The sequence below is a fragment of the Electrophorus electricus genome, chromosome 14 (genome assembly GCF_041902795.1).
Source record: "Electrophorus electricus isolate QZ-2024a chromosome 14, ASM4190279v1, whole genome shotgun sequence".
Classification (NCBI taxonomy): domain Eukaryota; kingdom Metazoa; phylum Chordata; class Actinopteri; order Gymnotiformes; family Gymnotidae; genus Electrophorus; species Electrophorus electricus.
In genome coordinates, this window is record NC_137510.1 from 837,501 (window position 1) to 857,500 (window position 20,000).

Below are 20,000 nucleotides of genomic sequence, written 5' to 3' on the forward strand. Positions count from 1 at the left end.
GCATGTGAGGATGTTTGGATGTGTGTGAAAGTCGCATGACTGAGTGAACGACACACTGCAGACAGAGCAGACTGAACCCCACAGATACACCCCATCCCCACATCCCTCTCGCCCTTTAACCTTCCCTCTCTCTCTCAGCTCTGGGAGGAGAAGCTCCTTCGGGTCCAGGACATCCTGGATGCCATGCTGAAGTGTCAGGCCACCTGGCTCTACTTGGAGCCCATCTTCAGCTCAGAGGACATCATCACCCAGATGCCCGAAGAGGGCCGCAAGTTCACCATAGTGGACAGTTACTGGAGGGACTTTATCAGTGAAGCGGTGTGTGTGTGTGTGTGTGTGTGTGTGTGTCTGTAGATGTGTTTGTGTGTGTGTGTCTGTAGATGTGTGTGTGTGTGTGTGTGTGTCTATAGATGTGTGTGTGTGTGTGTGTGTAGATGTGTGTGTGTGTGTAGATGTGTGTGTGTGTGTGTGTGTGTGTGTGTGTGTGTGTGTGTGTGTGTAGATGTGTGTGTGTGTGTGTGTGTGTGTGTGTGTGTGTGTCTGTAGATGTGTTTGTGTGTGTGTGTCTGTAGATGTGTGTGTGTGTGTGTGTGTGTGTCTATAGATGTGTGTGTGTGTGTGTGTGTAGATGTGTGTGTGTGTGTAGATGTGTGTGTGTGTGTGTGTGTGTGTGTGTGTGTGTGTGTGTGTGTGTGTGTAGATGTGTGTGTCGTGTGTGTGTCTGTGTGTGTGTCTGTAGATGTGTGTGTGTGTGTGTGTGTGTGTGTGTGTGTGTGTGTGTGTGTGTAGATGTGTGTGTGTGTCATGTGTGTGTCTGTGTGTGTCTGGTTTACAGTAATTATTAAGATTACAGTAATGTTGAGATTACAATGTGCACAGTTATTAGGCAAGTTGTATTTTTGAGGATTCATTTTATTATTGAACAACTACAGTGCTCTTGATCAATCCAAAATGTTAATAAACCTCAAACATGAATATTTAACAAAGTAAAAGTGAGGTTTTGGCTTTCGTAGGAGAGTATCTGTGCGCAGAATTATTGGGCAACTATTACTGTGCAGCTCGGAGTTAATATGCAATTAAATGAAAACTTGTTTCACTTCTTTATTTTCATCTGTTAAAGTGAGAATAATTAACAACTCACAATCTACAAGCTCTCGGGTGGGTTCAGGTCAGGGGAGGAAGGGGGCATGTCATTATTCTTTCACATTTAAAGTCTTTACTGGCCAACCACACAGTGGAGCATGTCGATGTATGCGATGGAGCATTGTCCTGCATAAACATCATGGTCTTCTTGAAAGATGCAGACTTTTACCTGTACCACTGCTTGAAGAAAGTGTCTTCTAAAAACTGGCAGGTTTGGGAGTCCATCTCTCCATTTTGAGTCCATCTTCAACCCGAAAGGTCCATCTTTAATAATAATAGCAGGCCATAGCAGTAACCCCCTCCACCTTGCTGGTGTCTGAGTGGAAGTGGAGCTCTGTCCACGTTACTGATCCAGCCACGGGTCCATCCATCTGGCCATCAAGAGTCACTCATCAGTCCATGAAACCTTTGAAAAACTGGCCTTGACGTTTCACCTTGTGTGTCTTGCTCTGTGGTGGTTGGATTTTCAGCCTGCTGTACCTTGGCCTTGTCTCCGAGTGCTGAACACTCCAGGTAGGTTGCAATTCTAGAATATGACAGCACTGGAGGATAACGGGTTCCTGGTCGCTTCATGTTTGAGTCTTCTCAAATCTTTGCCAGTTCATTTGCATTGTTTTTCCTGTTTCTTGCGACCCTGTTTATGTGCAAGAAAATGTTTGAGGGTTCTGTAAACACGCCCCAATATCTTAGCAATTTTAAGAGTGCTGCATCCCTCTGAAAGGCTTTTTAAATTTTTTGACTTTTCAGAGTCAGTCAAATCTCTTTTTTGGTCCATTTTGCCTGATGAAAAAAAGCTGCCTAATAATTCTGCACACCTTGATATAGGGTGTTGATCTGCTTAGGCCACACCCTCCCACATCACACAAATACACATCACCTGATGTGCTTAAATACAATAAGCATTTGGCTTTATACAACTTGGAGTTGGAAAATATGCATAAAAATGATATGGTCAAAATACTCTCTTGCCTAATAATTGTGTACAGTGTATATACAAAGCAGTTTATGTGATAGCAATAATCATTATTTTATACATTTATTATAGTTGTAATTGAATCCGTGTCATGTGCCTGTGGGTCTACACACCCGTGTGTGTGTGTGTGTGTGTGTGTGTGTTCAGCTGAAAGACACACGTGTGCCGGTGGTTACAGAGCAGCCCAACATTTTGAGTCGTCTGCAGGAGTCAAACATCCACTTGGAAGACATTCAGCGAGGCCTCAATACATACCTGGAACAGAAGAGACTCTTCTTCCCGAGGTAAAACACACACACACACACACACACACACACACACACACACACACACACGCATTAACTTCTTTATTTAAGTCTACAGTTAAAAATACATGTTTAAAAGACTCAAATCTTATCAAATACATGAATTGCCCTGTGAGGTTTAACCAAGTGATCATGTCAGCAACAGCACACACACACACACAACAGTTAACAGGACAGTCCAGAGTGGAAACCTTTATAGAGAACTAAATACCTTTTCCTCCAGGTGTAGATCTTTATGACATATGGAACAATATTTCGCGAGTTGTTTGTGAATCCAAGAATTTGAAACCCCCTGATGACCAATCTGTTTACATCACCAAGACTCTCAAATACAAACACAACTGAAGGACATTTAGACAGTTCCTGAATGACTGCACAACTAGGCCAGGATAATTACAGGATAATCACAGGTTAATCACATGGTAATCATAGGTTAATTAAAGGATAATCACAGGATAATCACAGGTTAATCACATGGTAATCATGGGTTAATTAAAGGATAATCACAGGTTAATCACATGGTAATCATGGGTTAATTAAAGGATAATCACAGGATAATCACAGGTTAATCACCTGGTAATAATAGGTTAATTAAAGGATAATCACAGGATAATCGCAGGTTAATCACATGGTAATCATAGGTTAATTAAAGGATAATCACAGGTTAATCACATGGTAATCATAGGTTAATTAAAGGATAATCACAGGATAATCACAGGTTAATCACATGGTAATCATAGGTTAATTAAAGGATAATCACAGGATAAACACAGGTTAATCACATGGTAATCATAGGTTAATTAAAGGATAATCACAGGTTTTCAGGATGACCCCACCCCCACACACACACAAGATGAAGCTATCCCATGTGCCATCCTGAAACATCTGAAAAAACATTTCACTTACCAATGTGTTATCTTGGAATATAGGAATTTATCTTCATTTAAAAATGAAACGATCTTTTTAAACATCTGTTCAAATCCTTCATTAGCACTCTTTCTCATTCTCTATCTCTCCCTGTCACTCTGTCTCACTTGCTTTATCTTTCTATATCACTCTGTCACGTTCTCTGTATAGATTCTTCTTCTTGTCTAACGATGAGCTGTTAGAGATCCTGTCCGAAACCAAGGACCCCCTACGCGTGCAGCCCCACCTGAAGAAGTGTTTTGAGGGCATCGCTAAGCTAGACTTCTCCCCCGACCTGGAGATCACGGGCATGATCAGCTCAGAGAAAGAGACGGTCCCCTTCTCTGGCACCATTTACCCGGCCAAGGCCAAGGCAAACAACAGACGCGCAAAACCATGCAGAACGAATCATACCAAATAGGACTCATCACACAGAGTAGAATTAATCACACACATCAGAACTAATCACATTGGGTAGATGTAAACACATCCAAGCAGAACTAATTAAACCAAGTAGATCTCATTAGTTAGCTCTTCCAGTCTGGTACTCTGTGTGTTTCAAAGCTTAGCTGTGAAGTGAGTGAATGTGCTTCTGTGTGTGGCTGTGTGTGTGTGTGTGTGTGTGTGTGTGTGTGTGTGTGTGTGTGTGTGTGTGTGTGTCATGTTGGGTTCTTTGTATGGCAGGGCATGGTGGAGAAATGGCTTCTGCAAGTGGAGAACATGATGCTGACTAGTGTGAGAGATGTCATACAACAGGGAGCAGAGCAGTACCCTCAGGTACACTACTCACTTATACACACACTACACACCTGATATACACACACTACTCACTTATACACACACTACACACTTGATATACACACACTACTCACTTATACACACACTACACACTTGATATACGCACACTACTCACTTATACACACACTACACACCTGATATACGCACACTACTCACTTATACACACACTACACACCTGATATACGCACACTACTCACTTATACACACACTACACACCTGATATACGCACACTACTCACTTATACACACACTACACACCTGATATACGCACACTACTCACTTATACACACACTACACACCTGATATACGCACACTACTCACTTATACACACACTACACACCTGATATACGCACACTACTCACTTATACACACACTACACACCTGATATACGCACACTACTCACTTATACACACACTACACACCTGATATACGCACACTACTCACTTATACACACACTACACACCTGATATACACACGCTACACACTTATACACACACTACACACTTATACACACACACTACACACCTGATATACACACACTACACGCCATATACCCACACTACACACTTATACACACTACACACTTTATATACACGCACTACACACTTATAAACACACAACACACTTTATATACACACACTACACACTTATACACACACAACATGCCTTATATACACACACTACACACTATACATACACACTACACACTTATACACAGACTACACACCTCAATATACACTACGCACCTCACTATACACCTAATCTACACACATCACTTCACTGTACACACCTTACTCACTACACACCTTATATACACATTACACACTACACATCTCATTACACACCTTACTACATATTCTCACACACTACATACCTTATATACACACATTACACACTAAGCACCTCACTTCACACCACACAACACACTACACACCTCATTACACACTGCACAGCTCACTACACACCTCACTACACACCTTATATACACACATTACACACAGCAGGTCTCCAGGTCTCTAAATGCTTTAAAGACTCAGCAGGTCTCTACGCACATTACTGACATTTTTATACACTTTAGAGTGCAGGGCAGATCTCTTACACACTTTATAGACTGAGTTGGTTTCTACTCACCATGCAGGGCAGGTCTCTACACACTTTAAAGACTGAGTAGGTCTCTACTCACTGTGCAGGGCAGGTCTCTACACACATTACTGAGTATGCAGTTCTACTTTTTATTCTCTATGTAAAACTAATCACTCTGAAATAACTGGAATAAAAAGAAAGTGTGTTTCATTAAGAATAAATGTAAATAACCTGTTTCATAAAAGTGTGTGTGTGTGTTTCAGGTTCCTAGAAAGAAATGGGTGTTGCAGTGGCCTGGTCAGGTTGTCATTTGTGCTTCTTCCATTTTTTGGACCAGTGAAGTGTCTCATGCTATACAGAATAACACACTACCGGTGGGGGCACACACACCCGCACACGCACACACAAACATACACACACACACACACACACACACACACACACACACACACACGCACACGCACACACAAACATACACACACGCACACACACACACACACACACACACACACACACACACACACACACACACACACACACACACACACGCACACACAAACATACACACACGCACACACACACACACACACACACACACACACACACACACACACACACACACGCACACGCACACGCACACACAAACATACACACACGCACACACACACACACACACACAGTTTGACATTGAATGAAGGTTCATTCACGTGTGTGTGTGTGTGTGTGTGTTACAGGCATACATGGAGCAGTGTAACGCTCAGATTGCAGACATTGTTGAGCTGGTTAGAGGGAAACTGTCAGGAGGGGCCCGGATGACTCTTGGAGCTCTTACTGTCATTGATGTGCATGGTAACGATGACATCACTGACATGAGTGGTAACAGTGACTTCACTGTCATTGATGTGCATGGTAACGATGACATCACTGACATGAGTGGTAACAGTGACTTCACTGTCATTGATGTGCATAGTAACAATGACTTTTGACTTCACCCTTGACCCTCACATGATTCCCTATAATGTCTATTATATATAATGTCCACTGTCTCCCCAATTTTATCCTGCATGATACCCACCCACCCACCCACTCACCCACTCACCCACTCACCCACTCACCCACTCAGTCACCAACCCACTCACTCACTCACTGACTCACCCACCCACTCACTGACTCACCCACCCACTCACTGACTCACCCACCCACCCATTCACTCGCTCACTCACCAACCCACCCACCCACCCATTCACTCACTCACTCACTCATCCACTCACTCACTCACCCACCCACTCACCCATCCACTCACTCACTCACCTTTATGATGTCATGTAACTCTTGGCATGGCTAATGTGTTGCTCACTTAAGTTTTGCCTTATGTGTTTCTGCGTAGCTGATATGTGCTGTGTCACATTGCACTGATATCAGTGTGCAGTGATATCTATAATACCAGTACAACTGTTGCTAGGTTGATATCTTAATATTTAATATGTAATGTGTCATGTGTAATATATAATATGTCATCTGTAATATGTAACATTTAATATGTTTTATGTAACATGTAATCTGAAACTGCTGGCCTGTTTCACTAGCTCATTCCCTAGTGAACTAATTATATATTACGGATTGCATCAGACAACAGCAGACCTTTTCACGGATTGCATCAGTCATGACCTTTTCTCTTTGGGTTGGGCAGCACGCGATGTGGTGGCAAAGCTATCGCAGGATGGCGTGTCGTCGCTGAACGACTTCCAGTGGGTGTCGCAGCTGCGATATTACTGGGAGGAGGAGCAGGTGGTAGTGAGGATGATCTCCACCCAGGTCACCTATGGATACGAGTACCTGGGGAACTCACCACGCCTGGTCATTACCCCACTCACTGACCGCTGCTACAGGTTACACACACACACACACACACAAGCGTGTACACTCACACATGTACACACAGGGACATGTACACACACACACACACACACACATATGCTACACACCCCACTCACACACACACGTACACAAAATGTACATGTACACACACACACTCAGGCATGCTATACACGGTTGTGTTTGTAACACAGATATGATTACATTGACAATGGTCAAAGCCCGATCCATACCTTGAGCACTTTGAACCTCAACTATGGCTTGGCTTGAAACCCCATCCTTCACATCTCATGGAGACAAGCATGGAGACGATTCTCTCCTGCTCCCAGATGGTGGAACGAATTTCCACTGGCTGTCTGGACAATATTTAAATGACCACTTACCCTGCTCCTATATTGAGGAACTGAAACTCTAGTATTTATTGTCTGATATTGTTTGTTATAGGACTTATCGTTTGATATAGATATCGTCTGTTATAGAGCTTATGTGTATTTTGTACTTCTAGGTATCAGCATCCATCCCTGTATTCTACAGTATTCTAGTTCATTGTTTTGTTGGACTCTAATCTACTGTACTGTACTAGGATATATTCTATGAGTAAATGACAAAGCACTTTTGTAAGCCACTCTGGATAAGAGCGTCTGCTAAATGCTGTAAATGTAAACGTAAATCCCACAGGACTCTAATGGGAGCTCTGAAACTCAATCTGGGTGGAGCTCCGGAAGGACCTGCAGGAACTGGAAAAACAGAAACGACCAAAGACCTGGCCAAGGCCATCGCTAAACAAGTACACACACACACACACACACACACTCACACACACACACACAGACACACACACTCACACACACACACTCACACACACACACACACACACACACTCACACTCACACACACACACACACACACACACACACACACACACTCACATACACACACTCACACACACACACACACACACACACACACAAAAACACTCACACACTCACTCACACACACTCACCCCTCCCCCACACACACACTCACTCACACACACTCACACTCACACTCGCACCCACACACACACACACTCACACACTCACACACACACACACACAAACACACACACACTCACACACTCACTCACACACACTTACACTCACACACTCCCACACACACTCACACACTCACACACTCACACTCGCACCCACACACACACACACTCACACACTCACACACTCACTCACACACACTTACACTCACACTCACACACCCACACACACAAATATAAACAGTTTTGATAGGTTTGCATTAAGATATAACATTAAATGTGGGGGAAAAAAAAATCGAAATTCCTTTACCCCTCTGTAAACCTGTATGTGTGTGTGTGTGTGTGTGTGTGTGTGTGTGTAGTGTGTGGTGTTTAACTGTTCAGATGGACTGGATTATAAAGCGATGAGTAAGTTCTTTAAGGGTTTGGCCCAGTCTGGGGCGTGGGCCTGCTTCGATGAGTTCAACCGGATTGAGGTTGGTAACCCACACCCTAACCACACCCAGGAGCTACACCCTTACAACACCCTTTCTACACCATAACCACACCCAGGAGCTACACCCTAACCACACCCAGGAGCTATACCCTTACAACACCCCTTCTACACCATAATCACACCCAGGAGCTACACCCTAACCACAACTAGGAGCTATACCCTTACAACACCCCTTCTACACCATAATCACACCCAGCAGCTACACCCTAACCACACACAGGAGCTATACCCTTACAACACCACTTCTACACCATAACCACACCCAGGAGCTACACCTGGGTTCCCTGGCTCTCTGTGTGTTACACACTCTCTCTCTCTCTCTCTCTCTCTCTCTCTCTCTCTCTCTCTCTCTCTCACGGGGTGGGTGTCAGGTGGAGGTATTGTCAGTCGTGGCCCAGCAGGTGTTAAGTATCCAGCAGGCCATCGCACAGAACCTGAAGCGTTTTCTATTTGAGGGGACGGAGCTGTCACTGAACCCCACCTGCTGCGTATTTATCACCATGAACCCAGGATATGCTGGCCGAGCAGAGCTGCCTGATAACCTTAAAGTACACACACACACACACACACATCTTACAGTGAAACATTTTAACAACATAAAGAACATCTTACTGTTGACAACTGATGTGTGTGTGTGTGTGTGTGTGTGTGTGTGTGTGTGTGTGTGTGGGTACGCAGGCCCTGTTTCGTACCGTAGCCATGATGGTACCAGACTATGGACTGATAGGAGAGATCTCACTCTATTCCATGGGCTTCATACAGTCACCGAGGTACCTGATCGCTCTGCGATCAGTCAGACCATCAACACACTTGTCCCGCTATTATTTCATGTTGTAACACATTTGAATAATTCAGCTGCCTTACATGTTGGTAGTATTTCATAACCAACAGAATTCATACAAAATTAGTTGGAGTAAAATCTTCTGGGTGTACTGCTAGATGTTCAGATGTTTTACTTTTTTTCTAAAATTACTGCTTCAGAGATTTGAGGTTTTCTTACATTGATAGTGATACAATGTATCAACAATATGTCATCATTAAGTGACGTACTGACTCTGTTTTAAAATTAAAAACAGTAGTTATTAGTAGTACAATATGTGGTGTAAATATTGTAAGAGTGTAATGAGGTGGAGCAGATATTACAGCTCAGACTTGGCTTCTCAAGTAGACTTGTCATGAGACCATGTGTGGTATCATAATTCTAGACACTGAGACGATACCTTGGCATGAAAACCCCACAAAAATATGAACTCCTTCCATTGTCTGAACATAAAGTGTTTACTGGACTGAACACAGAAAAAAATGTTTTTTTAAATGAAATCTTGCTAAATAAATAAAGTGACTACATAGTAAAGTAAATACTTCAAACTTTCTTCTTAGCTATGAAAACCAGTGTGTCGATGTGGTCTTCTACCAGTCTCACTTTCCACGGACGTCTGTGTAGCCTGTTTAGACTTTGGTGGAGTCTTACTGTGTGTGTCTGCCTGACTGTATGAAGTTGAATTCTGAGTAAGAAAAATAAAGAGTAAGAAGAACATTCATAATTTTGGATTAAACTGTACACCAAACTGTTTTCAGCATGAATGTTTAACAGTTTAAATTACCCCACATGATGAAAACACAAACACAGGCGTATGGTGAGCTCACATGGGAACATGTAATTAGCTTTTGACAATTTAAAATGGTCAAATTCTCAACAGAACATTTCACTCATCACTTAAGAAACCTCGACGTAGTCTTTATCTTTACTAACCTGTTATAGTCTTTATCTCTGCTAACCTGTCATAGTCTTTATCTTTACTAACCTGTCATAGTCTTTATCTCTGCTAACCTGTCAGTCTTTATCTCTGCTAACCTGTCAGTCTTTATCTTTACTAACCTGTCATAGTCTTTATCTCTGCTAACCTGTCATAGTCTTTATCTTTACTAACCTGTTATAGTCTTTATCTCTGCTAACCTGTCATAGTCTTTATCTCTGCTAACCTGTCATAGTCTTTATCTCTGCTAACCTGTCAGTCTTTATCTTTGCTAACCTGTCAAAGTCTTTATCTTTTTTAACCTGTCATAGTCTTTATCTCTGCTAACCTGTCAGTCTTTATCTTTGCTAACCTGTCAGTTTTTATCTTTACTAACCTGTCATAGTCTTTATCTTTACTAAGCTGTCATAGTCTTTATCTCTGCTAACCTGTCATAGTCTTTATCTTTACTAACCTGTCATAGTCTTTATCTTTACTAAGCTGTCATAGTCTTTATCTCTGCTAACCTGTCATAGTCTTTATCTTTACTAACCTGTCATAGTCTTTCACTTATCCAGAACAGTAACTCAATTCCTCAGGATATATTCAGTATTGAAAGCATCGAATGTTACAGAATCAAATCATTTGCTAAATTGTAGTACTGAAATCTTTCAATACCTCACGCACCTCTATTCTGGAGTGTCTGGAACACAGGATATTGTGTTCATTTCTAAAAACCAAGGAAATAAGTTTTTAATGAACTTCAGTAAACTTTAATTTCTAACAAAATGAGCTATCAAGCTAATGTAGTGTTGTTATTATACCTAAGTTCACCCTCTGACCTGTTTGAATGAGCAGCGCTTATTTCAGTGTTTGCTGTAACACACATTCAGCTCACCAGCCTGTAGGTGTGTTTGCAGGTGTGAGCTCAGGTGTGTTTGAACTGGACAGTGCACCCCTGTGCAGAGCAGGGCTGGGGTCGTCTGGGTCAGCTGGGGTGTGGGACTCTGGTTTAGCCGTGTTGTTTGTGGTTGCTCTGGCAGCCTGGCGCAGAAGATTGTGGCAACATACCGGCTGTGTTCGGAACAGCTGTCCTCTCAGCACCACTATGACTACGGCATGCGCGCCGTCAAATCGGTCCTGACCGCAGCGGGGACCCTCAAACTAAAGTACCCACTGCAGGATGAGAGTGTTCTGCTCCTCAGAGCCCTCATGGACATCAACATGGCCAAGTTCCTCACACAGGACGTGCCCCTCTTTCAGGTGTGTGTGTGTGTGTGTGTGTGTGTGTGTGTGTGTGTGTGTGTGTGTGTGTGTGTGTGTGTGTGTGTGTGTGTGTTAGGTACTGCTAGAGGAAAACCACAACCCATTACGAGTGTTTCATTAAAAGAACATCCTAAATGTACTCAAGGTGTAGTCTCCCAGTTCCACAGCTAATCCCTAACCTCACATAGCCCTGCATGCTGTGAAGGACATGACTATACTGTACAGGTGTGTGTAAGGTGTTAGGTGTACAGGCGTGTGTGTAAGGTGTTAGTGTGTACAGGCGTGTGTAAGGTGTTAGGTGTACAGGCGTGTGTGTAAGGTGTTAGTGTGTACAGGCATGTGTAAGGTGTTAGGTGTACAGGCATGTGTAAGGTGTTAGGTGTACAGGCGTGTGTGTAAGGTGTTAGTGTGTACAGGCGTGTGTAAGGTGTTAGGTGTACAGTGTGTGTGTAAGGTGTTAGGTGTACAGGCATGTGTAAGGTGTTAGGTGTACAGGCGTGTGTAAGGTGTTAGGTGTACAGTGTGTGTATGTGTGTGTAAGGTGTTAGGTGTACAGTGTGTGTGTAAGGTGTTAGGTGTGTGTAAGGTGTTAGGTGTACAGGCGTGTGTGTAAGGTGTTAGGTGTACAGGCGTGTGTGTGTAAGGTGTTAGGTGTACAGGCGTGTGTGTAAGGTGTTAGGTGTACAGGCGTGTGTGTAAGGTGTTAGTGTGTACAGGCGTGTGTAAGGTGTTAGTGTGTACAGGCGTGTGTAAGGTGTTAGGTGTACAGGCATGTGTGTAAGGCATTAGGTGTGTGTGTAAGGTGTTAGTGTGTACAGGCATGTGTAAGGTGTTAGGTGTACAGGCGTGTGTGTAAGGTGTTAGTGTGTACAGGCGTGTGTAAGGTGTTAGGTGTACAGTGTGTGTGTAAGGTGTTAGGTGTACAGGCATGTGTAAGGTGTTAGTTGTACAGGCGTGTGTAAGGTGTTAGGTGTACAGGCGTGTGTGTAAGGTGTTAGGTGTACAGGCGTGTGTAAGGTGTTAGGTGTACAGTCGTGTGTATAAGGTGTTAGGTGTACAGGCGTGTGTGTAAGGTGTTAGGTGTACAGGCGTGTGTGTGAGGTGTTAGTGTGTACAGGCGTGTGTAAGGTGTTAGGTGTACAGTCGTGTGTATAAGGTGTTAGGTGTACAGGCGTGTGTGTAAGGTGTTAGGTGTACAGGCGTGTGTGTAAGGTGTTAGGTGTACAGGCGTGTGTGTGTAAGGTGTTAGGTGTACAGGCGTGTGTGTAAGGTGTTAGTGTGTACAGGCGTGTGTAAGGTGTTAGTGTGTACAGGCGTGTGTAAGGTGTTAGGTGTACAGGCATGTGTGTAAGGCATTAGGTGTGTGTGTAAGGTGTTAGTGTGTACAGGCATGTGTAAGGTGTTAGGTGTACAGGCGTGTGTGTAAGGTGTTAGGTGTACAGGCATGTGTAAGGTGTTAGGTGTACAGGCGTGTGTAAGGTGTTAGGTGTACAGGCGTGTGTGTAAGGTGTTAGGTGTACAGGCGTGTGTGTAAGGTGTTAGGTGTACAGGCGTGTGTATAAGGTGTTAGGTGTACAGTGTGTGTGTAAGGTGTTAGGTGTACAGGCATGTGTAAGGTGTTAGGTGTACAGGCGTGTGTAAGGTGTTAGGTGTACAGTGTGTGTATATGTGTGTAAGGTGTTAGGTGTACAGTGTGTGTGTAAGGTGTTAGGTGTGTGTAAGGTGTTAATGTGTACAGGCGTGTGTAAGGTGTTAGGTGTACAGGCGTGTGTGTAAGGTGTTAGGTGTACAGGCGTGTGTGTGTAAGGTGTTAGGTGTACAGGCGTGTGTGTAAGGTGTTAGGTGTACAGGCGTGTGTGTAAGGTGTTAGTGTGTACAGGCGTGTGTAAGGTGTTAGGTGTACAGGCATGTGTGTAAGGCATTAGGTGTGTGTGTAAGGTGTTAGTGTGTACAGGCATGTGTAAGGTGTTAGGTGTACAGGCGTGTGTGTAAGGTGTTAGTGTGTACAGGCGTGTGTAAGGTGTTAGGTGTACAGTGTGTGTGTAAGGTGTTAGGTGTACAGGCATGTGTAAGGTGTTAGGTGTACAGGCGTGTGTAAGGTGTTAGGTATACAGGCGTGTGTGTAAGGTGTTAGGTGTACAGGCGTGTGTGTAAGGTGTTAGGTGTACAGGCGTGTGTAAGGTGTTAGGTGTACAGTCGTGTGTATAAGGTGTTAGGTGTACAGTGTGTGTAAGGTGTTAGGTGTACAGGCATGTGTAAGGTGTTAGGTGTACAGGCGTGTGTAAGGTGTTAGGTGTACAGTGTGTGTATATGTGTGTAAGGTGTTAGGTGTACAGTGTGTGTGTAAGGTGTTAGGTGTGTGTAAGGTGTTAATGTGTACAGGCGTGTGTAAGGTGTTAGGTGTACAGGCGTGTGTGTAAGGTGTTAGGTGTACAGGCGTGTGTGTAAGGTGTTAGTGTGTACAGGCGTGTGTAAGGTGTTAGTGTGTACAGGCGTGTGTAAGGTGTTAGGTGTACAGGCATGTGTGTAAGGCATTAGGTGTGTGTGTAAGGTGTTAGTGTGTACAGGCATGTGTAAGGTGTTAGGTGTACAGGCGTGTGTGTAAGGTGTTAGTGTGTACAGGCGTGTGTAAGGTGTTAGGTGTACAGTGTGTGTGTAAGGTGTTAGGTGTACAGGCATGTGTAAGGTGTTAGGTGTACAGGCGTGTGTGTAAGGTGTTAGGTGTACAGGCGTGTGTGTAAGGTGTTAGGTGTACAGGCGTGTGTAAGGTGTTAGGTGTACAGTCGTGTGTATAAGGTGTTAGGTGTACAGGCGTGTGTGTAAGGTGTTAGGTGTACAGGCGTGTGTGTGAGGTGTTAGTGTGTACAGGCGTGTGTAAGGTGTTAGGTGTACAGTCGTGTGTATAAGGTGTTAGGTGTACAGGCGTGTGTGTAAGGTGTTAGGTGTACAGTGTGTGTGTGTGTGTGTGTGTGTGTGTGTGTGTGTGTGTGTGTGTGTGTAAGGTGTTAGGTGTACAGTGTGTGTGTGTGTAAGGTGTTAGGTGTACAGGCATGTGTGTAAGGTGTTAGGTGTAAAGGTATGTGAAAGGTGTTAGGTGTACAGTGTGTGTGTAAGGTGTTAGGTGTACAGTGTGTGTATAAAGTTTTAGGTGTGCAGATGCATGTGTAAGGTGTTGATTTAGTAGTATCCCTCTATGTACAGAACATTCACTGTGTGTGTGTGTGGGGGGGGGGGGTAACAGGGTATAATATCAGATCTGTTCCCCGGAGTGGTGCTGCCTAATCCAGATTATGAGCTACTACTGAAAGCTCTGAAGGAGAACATCACCAAACTTCAACTCCAACCTACACCCTGGTTCATTAGCAAGATTATACAGGTACACTCCATACATCCACTCACCCATCCATACATCCACCCGACCATCCATAAATCCACACAACCACCCACCCATACATGCAGCCTACACTTCCATCTCTGTATCCCAAAATTCATTGTGTATTTTTATATATGTGTGTGTCTATATTTGAATGTGTGTGTGTGTGAGTGTGTGTGTGTGTGTGTGTGTGTGTGTGTGTGTGTGTCTATATTTGAATGTGTGTGTGTGTGTGTGTGTGTAGGTGTATGAGATGATGGTGGTGAGACATGGGTTTATGATTGTCGGGGAGCCGTTGGGAGGGAAGACGTCCGCCTATAAAGCTCTGGCAGGAGCTCTGAAAGATCTCTATGAGGGTGAGTCTGATCATCTCTGAGGGAGAATCTGATAGTCCTCAGTGAGAGTGAGTCTGATAATGTCTGATGATGAATCTGGTAGACCTCAGTGAAGGTGAGTTTTATAATCTCTGAAGGTGAGTCTGATAATATCTGAGGGTTAATCTGATAGACCTTAATGAGGGTGTTTGATACTCTATGAGGGTGAGTCTGGTAGACCACTAAGAGAGTGAGTCTGATAATCTCTGGGGGTTAATCTGTTATACATCAGTGAAGGGGTGTCTGATACTCTATGAGAGTTAATCTGATAGACCTCAACAGGGGTGAATCTGATACTCTGAGGGTGAGTCTGGTAGACATCTGTGGAGTCTGATAAACTCTCTGAGGATGAGTCTGATAGACCTCTACAGGGTGAGTCTGATAAAACTCTCTGAGGATGACTCTGATAGAGCTCTACAGTGTTGAGTCTGATACTCAGCGAGGGTGATGTCTGATAGACCTCTACAGGGTTGAGTCTGTACTCTACGGGGGTGACTGATAGACCTCTACAGGGTTGAGTCTGATACTCTACGAAGGTGACTCTGATAGACCTATACAGGGTTGAGTCTGATACTCTACAGGGTGACTCTGATAGACCTCTACAGGGTTGAGTCTGTACTCTACGGGGGTGACTGATAGACCTCTACAGGGTTGAGTCTGATACTCTACAGGGTGACTCTGATAGACCTCTACAGGGTTGAGTCTGATCAAACTCTGAGGGTGAGTCTGACAGACCTCTACAGGGTTGAGTCTGATACTCTCTGAGGGTGAGTCTGATCGACCTCTACAGGGTTGAGTCTGATAAAACTCTGAGGGTGACTCTGATAGACCTCTAAAGGGTTAAGTCTGATACTCTCTGAGGGTGAGTCTGATAGACCTCTATAGGGTTTAGTCTGATACTCTCTGAGGGTGAGTCTGATAGACCTCTACAGGGTTGAGTCTGATACTCTCTGAGGGTGAGTCTGACAAACCTCTACAGGGTTGAGTCTGATACTCTCTGAGGGTGACTCTGATAGACCTCTACAGGGTTGAGTCTGATAAAACTCTCTGAGGGTGACTGATAGACCTCTACAGGGTTGAGTCTGATACTCTCTGAGGGTGAGTCTGATAGACCTCTACAGGGTTGAGTCTGATACTCTGAGGGTGAGTCTGACAGACCTCTACAGGGTTGAGTCTGATACTCTCTGAGGGTGAGTCTGACAGACCTCTACAGGGTTGAGTCTGATACTCTCTGAGGGTGAGTCTGACAGACCTCAAGGGTCTCAAAGGCCTCTCTCAGTTGATCAGTCAGACAGTTTGTGATTAGTGACCAGCTTTGTTATGAACATTTCTGGAATAGAATAGAATAGAATAGACATTTTATTATTGTAGATATTTGTCTCCACTATGCACATTATAAATTCATATACATAAATTGATTAAATGTAAAATTGTATGCACTAAACATAAATTACACAAAACCATTATTCTGTTGTGTATAGATTTAATTAATCATTTGAGTTAGATTTACAGTTTACAGATTTACAGTTCACAGATTTAGACTTGGCAAATTCAGTAAAATCTGTGCAGCCATGCTTATCTATGTGGGCCTATGTGTGCACGTGCCTATGTGTGCATGCGTACGTGTGTGTGTGTGTGTGTGTGTGTGTGTGTGTGTGTGTGTGTGTGTACAGGGGGTGTGGTAGAGGAGTTTGCCGTACATTTCCGTATCATTAACCCGAAGGCGATCACCATGGGTCAGCTGTACGGCTGCTTTGACCCTGTGAGTCACGAGTGGACGGATGGTGTCCTAGCAACCACGTTTCGGGAGCAGGCTCAGAGCATGTCGGACAAGCGGCAGTGGATCGTGTTCGACGGGCCTATCGATGCTGTCTGGATCGAGAACATGAACACCGTCCTGGACGACAACAAGAAGGCAAGACACTGTGTTTGTAACTTCCTCACCCTAACCCTGTGTAGAGCTAACCCTAACCCTAACCCTGTGTAGCGCTAAACACAGACAGACTTACAGGATGCCTGTTCAGACTCCATCTGCTCAGCTCTGAGCCTCAGTAAACTGCTCCCATAAAAAGAACCTACAGGGTAATTAAGGAACCTGCGGGAATCTGGAAGAACAACATGACATCCTGTATCAACGCACTACATATCACGACCACAGAAACCTGCCAGACAAAATAGTCACACATTTGGGTTTTAGGTTTTTTAGCACAAAATGCCTGAGAAGCAGTAAGTTGTTTAATTCATCGATGCCTGTGATGATGTTTTTGTTGGATGGTTTTAGTCACCAGAATTGTTATGTCAGATGACAGTTGAGTTGTTTTAATCACCGATACCTGTGTTTTGTAGTTGTGTCTGATGAGCGGTGAGATCATCCAGATGAGTGCTAAGATGAGTTTGATTTTTGAGCCAGCTGACCTGGAGCAGGCCTCTCCAGCCACTGTCAGCAGGTAACACACACACACACACACACACACACACATATACACATACACACACACACATAAATACACACACACACATACACACATGCACACACACACACACACACACACACACACACACACACACACACACACACACACACACACACACACACACACAGGCTTCTCCAGCCACTGTCAGCAGGTAACACAGGTGTGTGTGTGTGTGTGTGTGTGTGTAGGTGTGGGATGATCTACATGGAGCCCCATCAGCTGGGCTGGACTCCTCTCAGACTGTCCTACATGGACACACTACCAGAGAGTCTGGGCCCTGAACATCGGGAACTAGTGAGAAACACAAACACACACACACACAAGCACATCACTTGTTTGTGTGGTGTTATTTTATTACGATTCGCAGTGTGAGCCCAATGCTGGGATGTGATGTATATATATTTCACAAGAGTGTGTCTGTGTCCACATACCCACATGGGCATGGTTGCTTGTGTGTTTATATGTGTGTGTGTGTGTGTGTGTGTATTGTAGATTGTGGATCTGTTTGAGTGGCTTGTGCAGCCGTGTTTGGATTTCGTAACCCATGGCTGCTGTTTCCTGGTCCAGACCTCGCCCATTCACCTGGCCCACAGCCTCATGAGACTGTACTCCTGCCTGCTGGGTATGTGGTCCAGAAATAAAATGAACCAAACTGTCTGAACTGGGCCGCTTTGGGTCTTTTAGGTGTGCGGGGAGCACCACAGCCATGTTCACTTGCACAGGTCCCCAAAAAATGTTATGTTACTATTTCATTAAAATGCATAAAAATATATACAAGAACGCCAGTTAATTGCAGTGCGGGATGTGAGATGATCGGTCCCTCAACAGCATCTGCGCAGGAGCTCTGAATTCAGGATACGACTCCAAGCCTGGCCTCCAGCCACTCTGCTCGTATGGGTCACAGGGCTGGGGGATCCAGACCCAGGTGTCCACAGTAAGAAGCAGCACTCACAAAGAAATTCTGCCAGAACTGAGCTCACAGTTGGCCATGATTAAAGCTTGGTGTACTGTCACAAGATCAGATTCCAACCCAATGGTGTCTTACGTCCACACTATACTGGGCTCAGCAACAATGGTTCCTCCTTGATCATCTCAGAATCTGATCTTCACCCTCATTGGCAGAGTGAGGAGAGACTAACCTGACCCCCATACATGCACTGAGATGTTTAAAGTATGTGTGTGTGTGTGTGTGTGTGTGTGTGTGTGTGTATAGATGAGATTGCGGCATCAGGGAAGGATGGGGTGGAGTCTATGTCCAGTCAGCAGATGACCATGTGGCTGCAGGGTCTGTTCCTATTGGCTGTGGTGTGGACTGTGGGTGGGACCATTAATGGGGACAGCAGGAAGAAGTTTGACGTTTTCTACCGGAACCTACTGACAGGAACCATGGAGGAACACCCACGACCGAGAAGTGTCAAACTCACCAAGAATAATGTCTTTCCTGAGAGAGGTACACACACACACACACACACACACACACACACACACACACACACACACACACACACACACACACACACACAAACACACAGGTCTTGTTTTTAGGTTGTTTCTTAATTTTTTAATCCTAGCCCTAAACATAACCTTAATTTCCAAACCAACACGAAAAGTCATAATTAAATAAATGTATGAACTGTGCAAAGTTTCATTATCATTTCAGTATATCACCAGGTCATTTCGGTACATCACCAGGTCATTTCTGTACATCACCAGGTCATTTCTGTATATCACCAAGTCATTTCAGTACATCACCAGGTCATTTCAGTACATCACCAGGTCATTTCAGTACATCACCAGGTCATTTCTGTACATCACCAGGTCATTTCAGTACATCACCAGGTCATGCTGAAGTCTCTACTTGTTTTCATTATTCTTTAACATAAGAAGGTGGTCTTACCTTTAGAGCTGTGTTTACTTTTATATAAACTACATTATTTTAATAAATAAATGAATTACAAATATAAAAATCAAGGTTTGATGGATAAAAGAAATATATTGATGTGTGATATGGGTGCAAAAACATCACACACACTTTATAGTCCAGAGTTCAGTTCGTCCTGATATTTAGACTCTATCTGGACATTTAGTTTATACTTTAAGCTTTATTTTTAGTTTTCTTTTTTAATTTTTAGTTCATGCTTTAAGCTTTATTTTTAGTTTTCTTTTTTA

The 20,000-nt window shown here is 43.9% G+C and overlaps 1 protein-coding gene across 7 annotated transcripts in view; it reads left to right on the forward strand.

The window, feature by feature from the left end:
* Positions 1-20,000, forward strand: part of dnah3 (dynein axonemal heavy chain 3) — a 53,415-nt gene that overhangs the window by 15,599 nt on the left and 17,816 nt on the right. For all 7 annotated transcript variants that reach the window (XM_081696338.1, XM_081696336.1, XM_081696337.1 and 4 more), the window contains 19 exons: positions 139-318; positions 2,264-2,400; positions 3,499-3,700; positions 4,012-4,104; positions 5,471-5,581; positions 5,942-6,056; positions 6,898-7,096; positions 7,761-7,869; positions 8,475-8,588; positions 8,980-9,156; positions 9,287-9,378; positions 11,388-11,607; positions 14,852-14,986; positions 15,228-15,339; positions 17,031-17,272; positions 17,704-17,804; positions 18,020-18,125; positions 18,324-18,453; positions 19,045-19,281. In XM_081696338.1, coding sequence (XP_081552464.1) covers positions 139-318; positions 2,264-2,400; positions 3,499-3,700; positions 4,012-4,104; positions 5,471-5,581; positions 5,942-6,056; positions 6,898-7,096; positions 7,761-7,869; positions 8,475-8,588; positions 8,980-9,156; positions 9,287-9,378; positions 11,388-11,607; positions 14,852-14,986; positions 15,228-15,339; positions 17,031-17,272; positions 17,704-17,804; positions 18,020-18,125; positions 18,324-18,453; positions 19,045-19,281 — 2,812 coding nt within the window. The remainder of the gene's footprint in view (positions 1-138; positions 319-2,263; positions 2,401-3,498; positions 3,701-4,011; positions 4,105-5,470; positions 5,582-5,941; positions 6,057-6,897; positions 7,097-7,760; positions 7,870-8,474; positions 8,589-8,979; positions 9,157-9,286; positions 9,379-11,387; positions 11,608-14,851; positions 14,987-15,227; positions 15,340-17,030; positions 17,273-17,703; positions 17,805-18,019; positions 18,126-18,323; positions 18,454-19,044; positions 19,282-20,000) is intronic.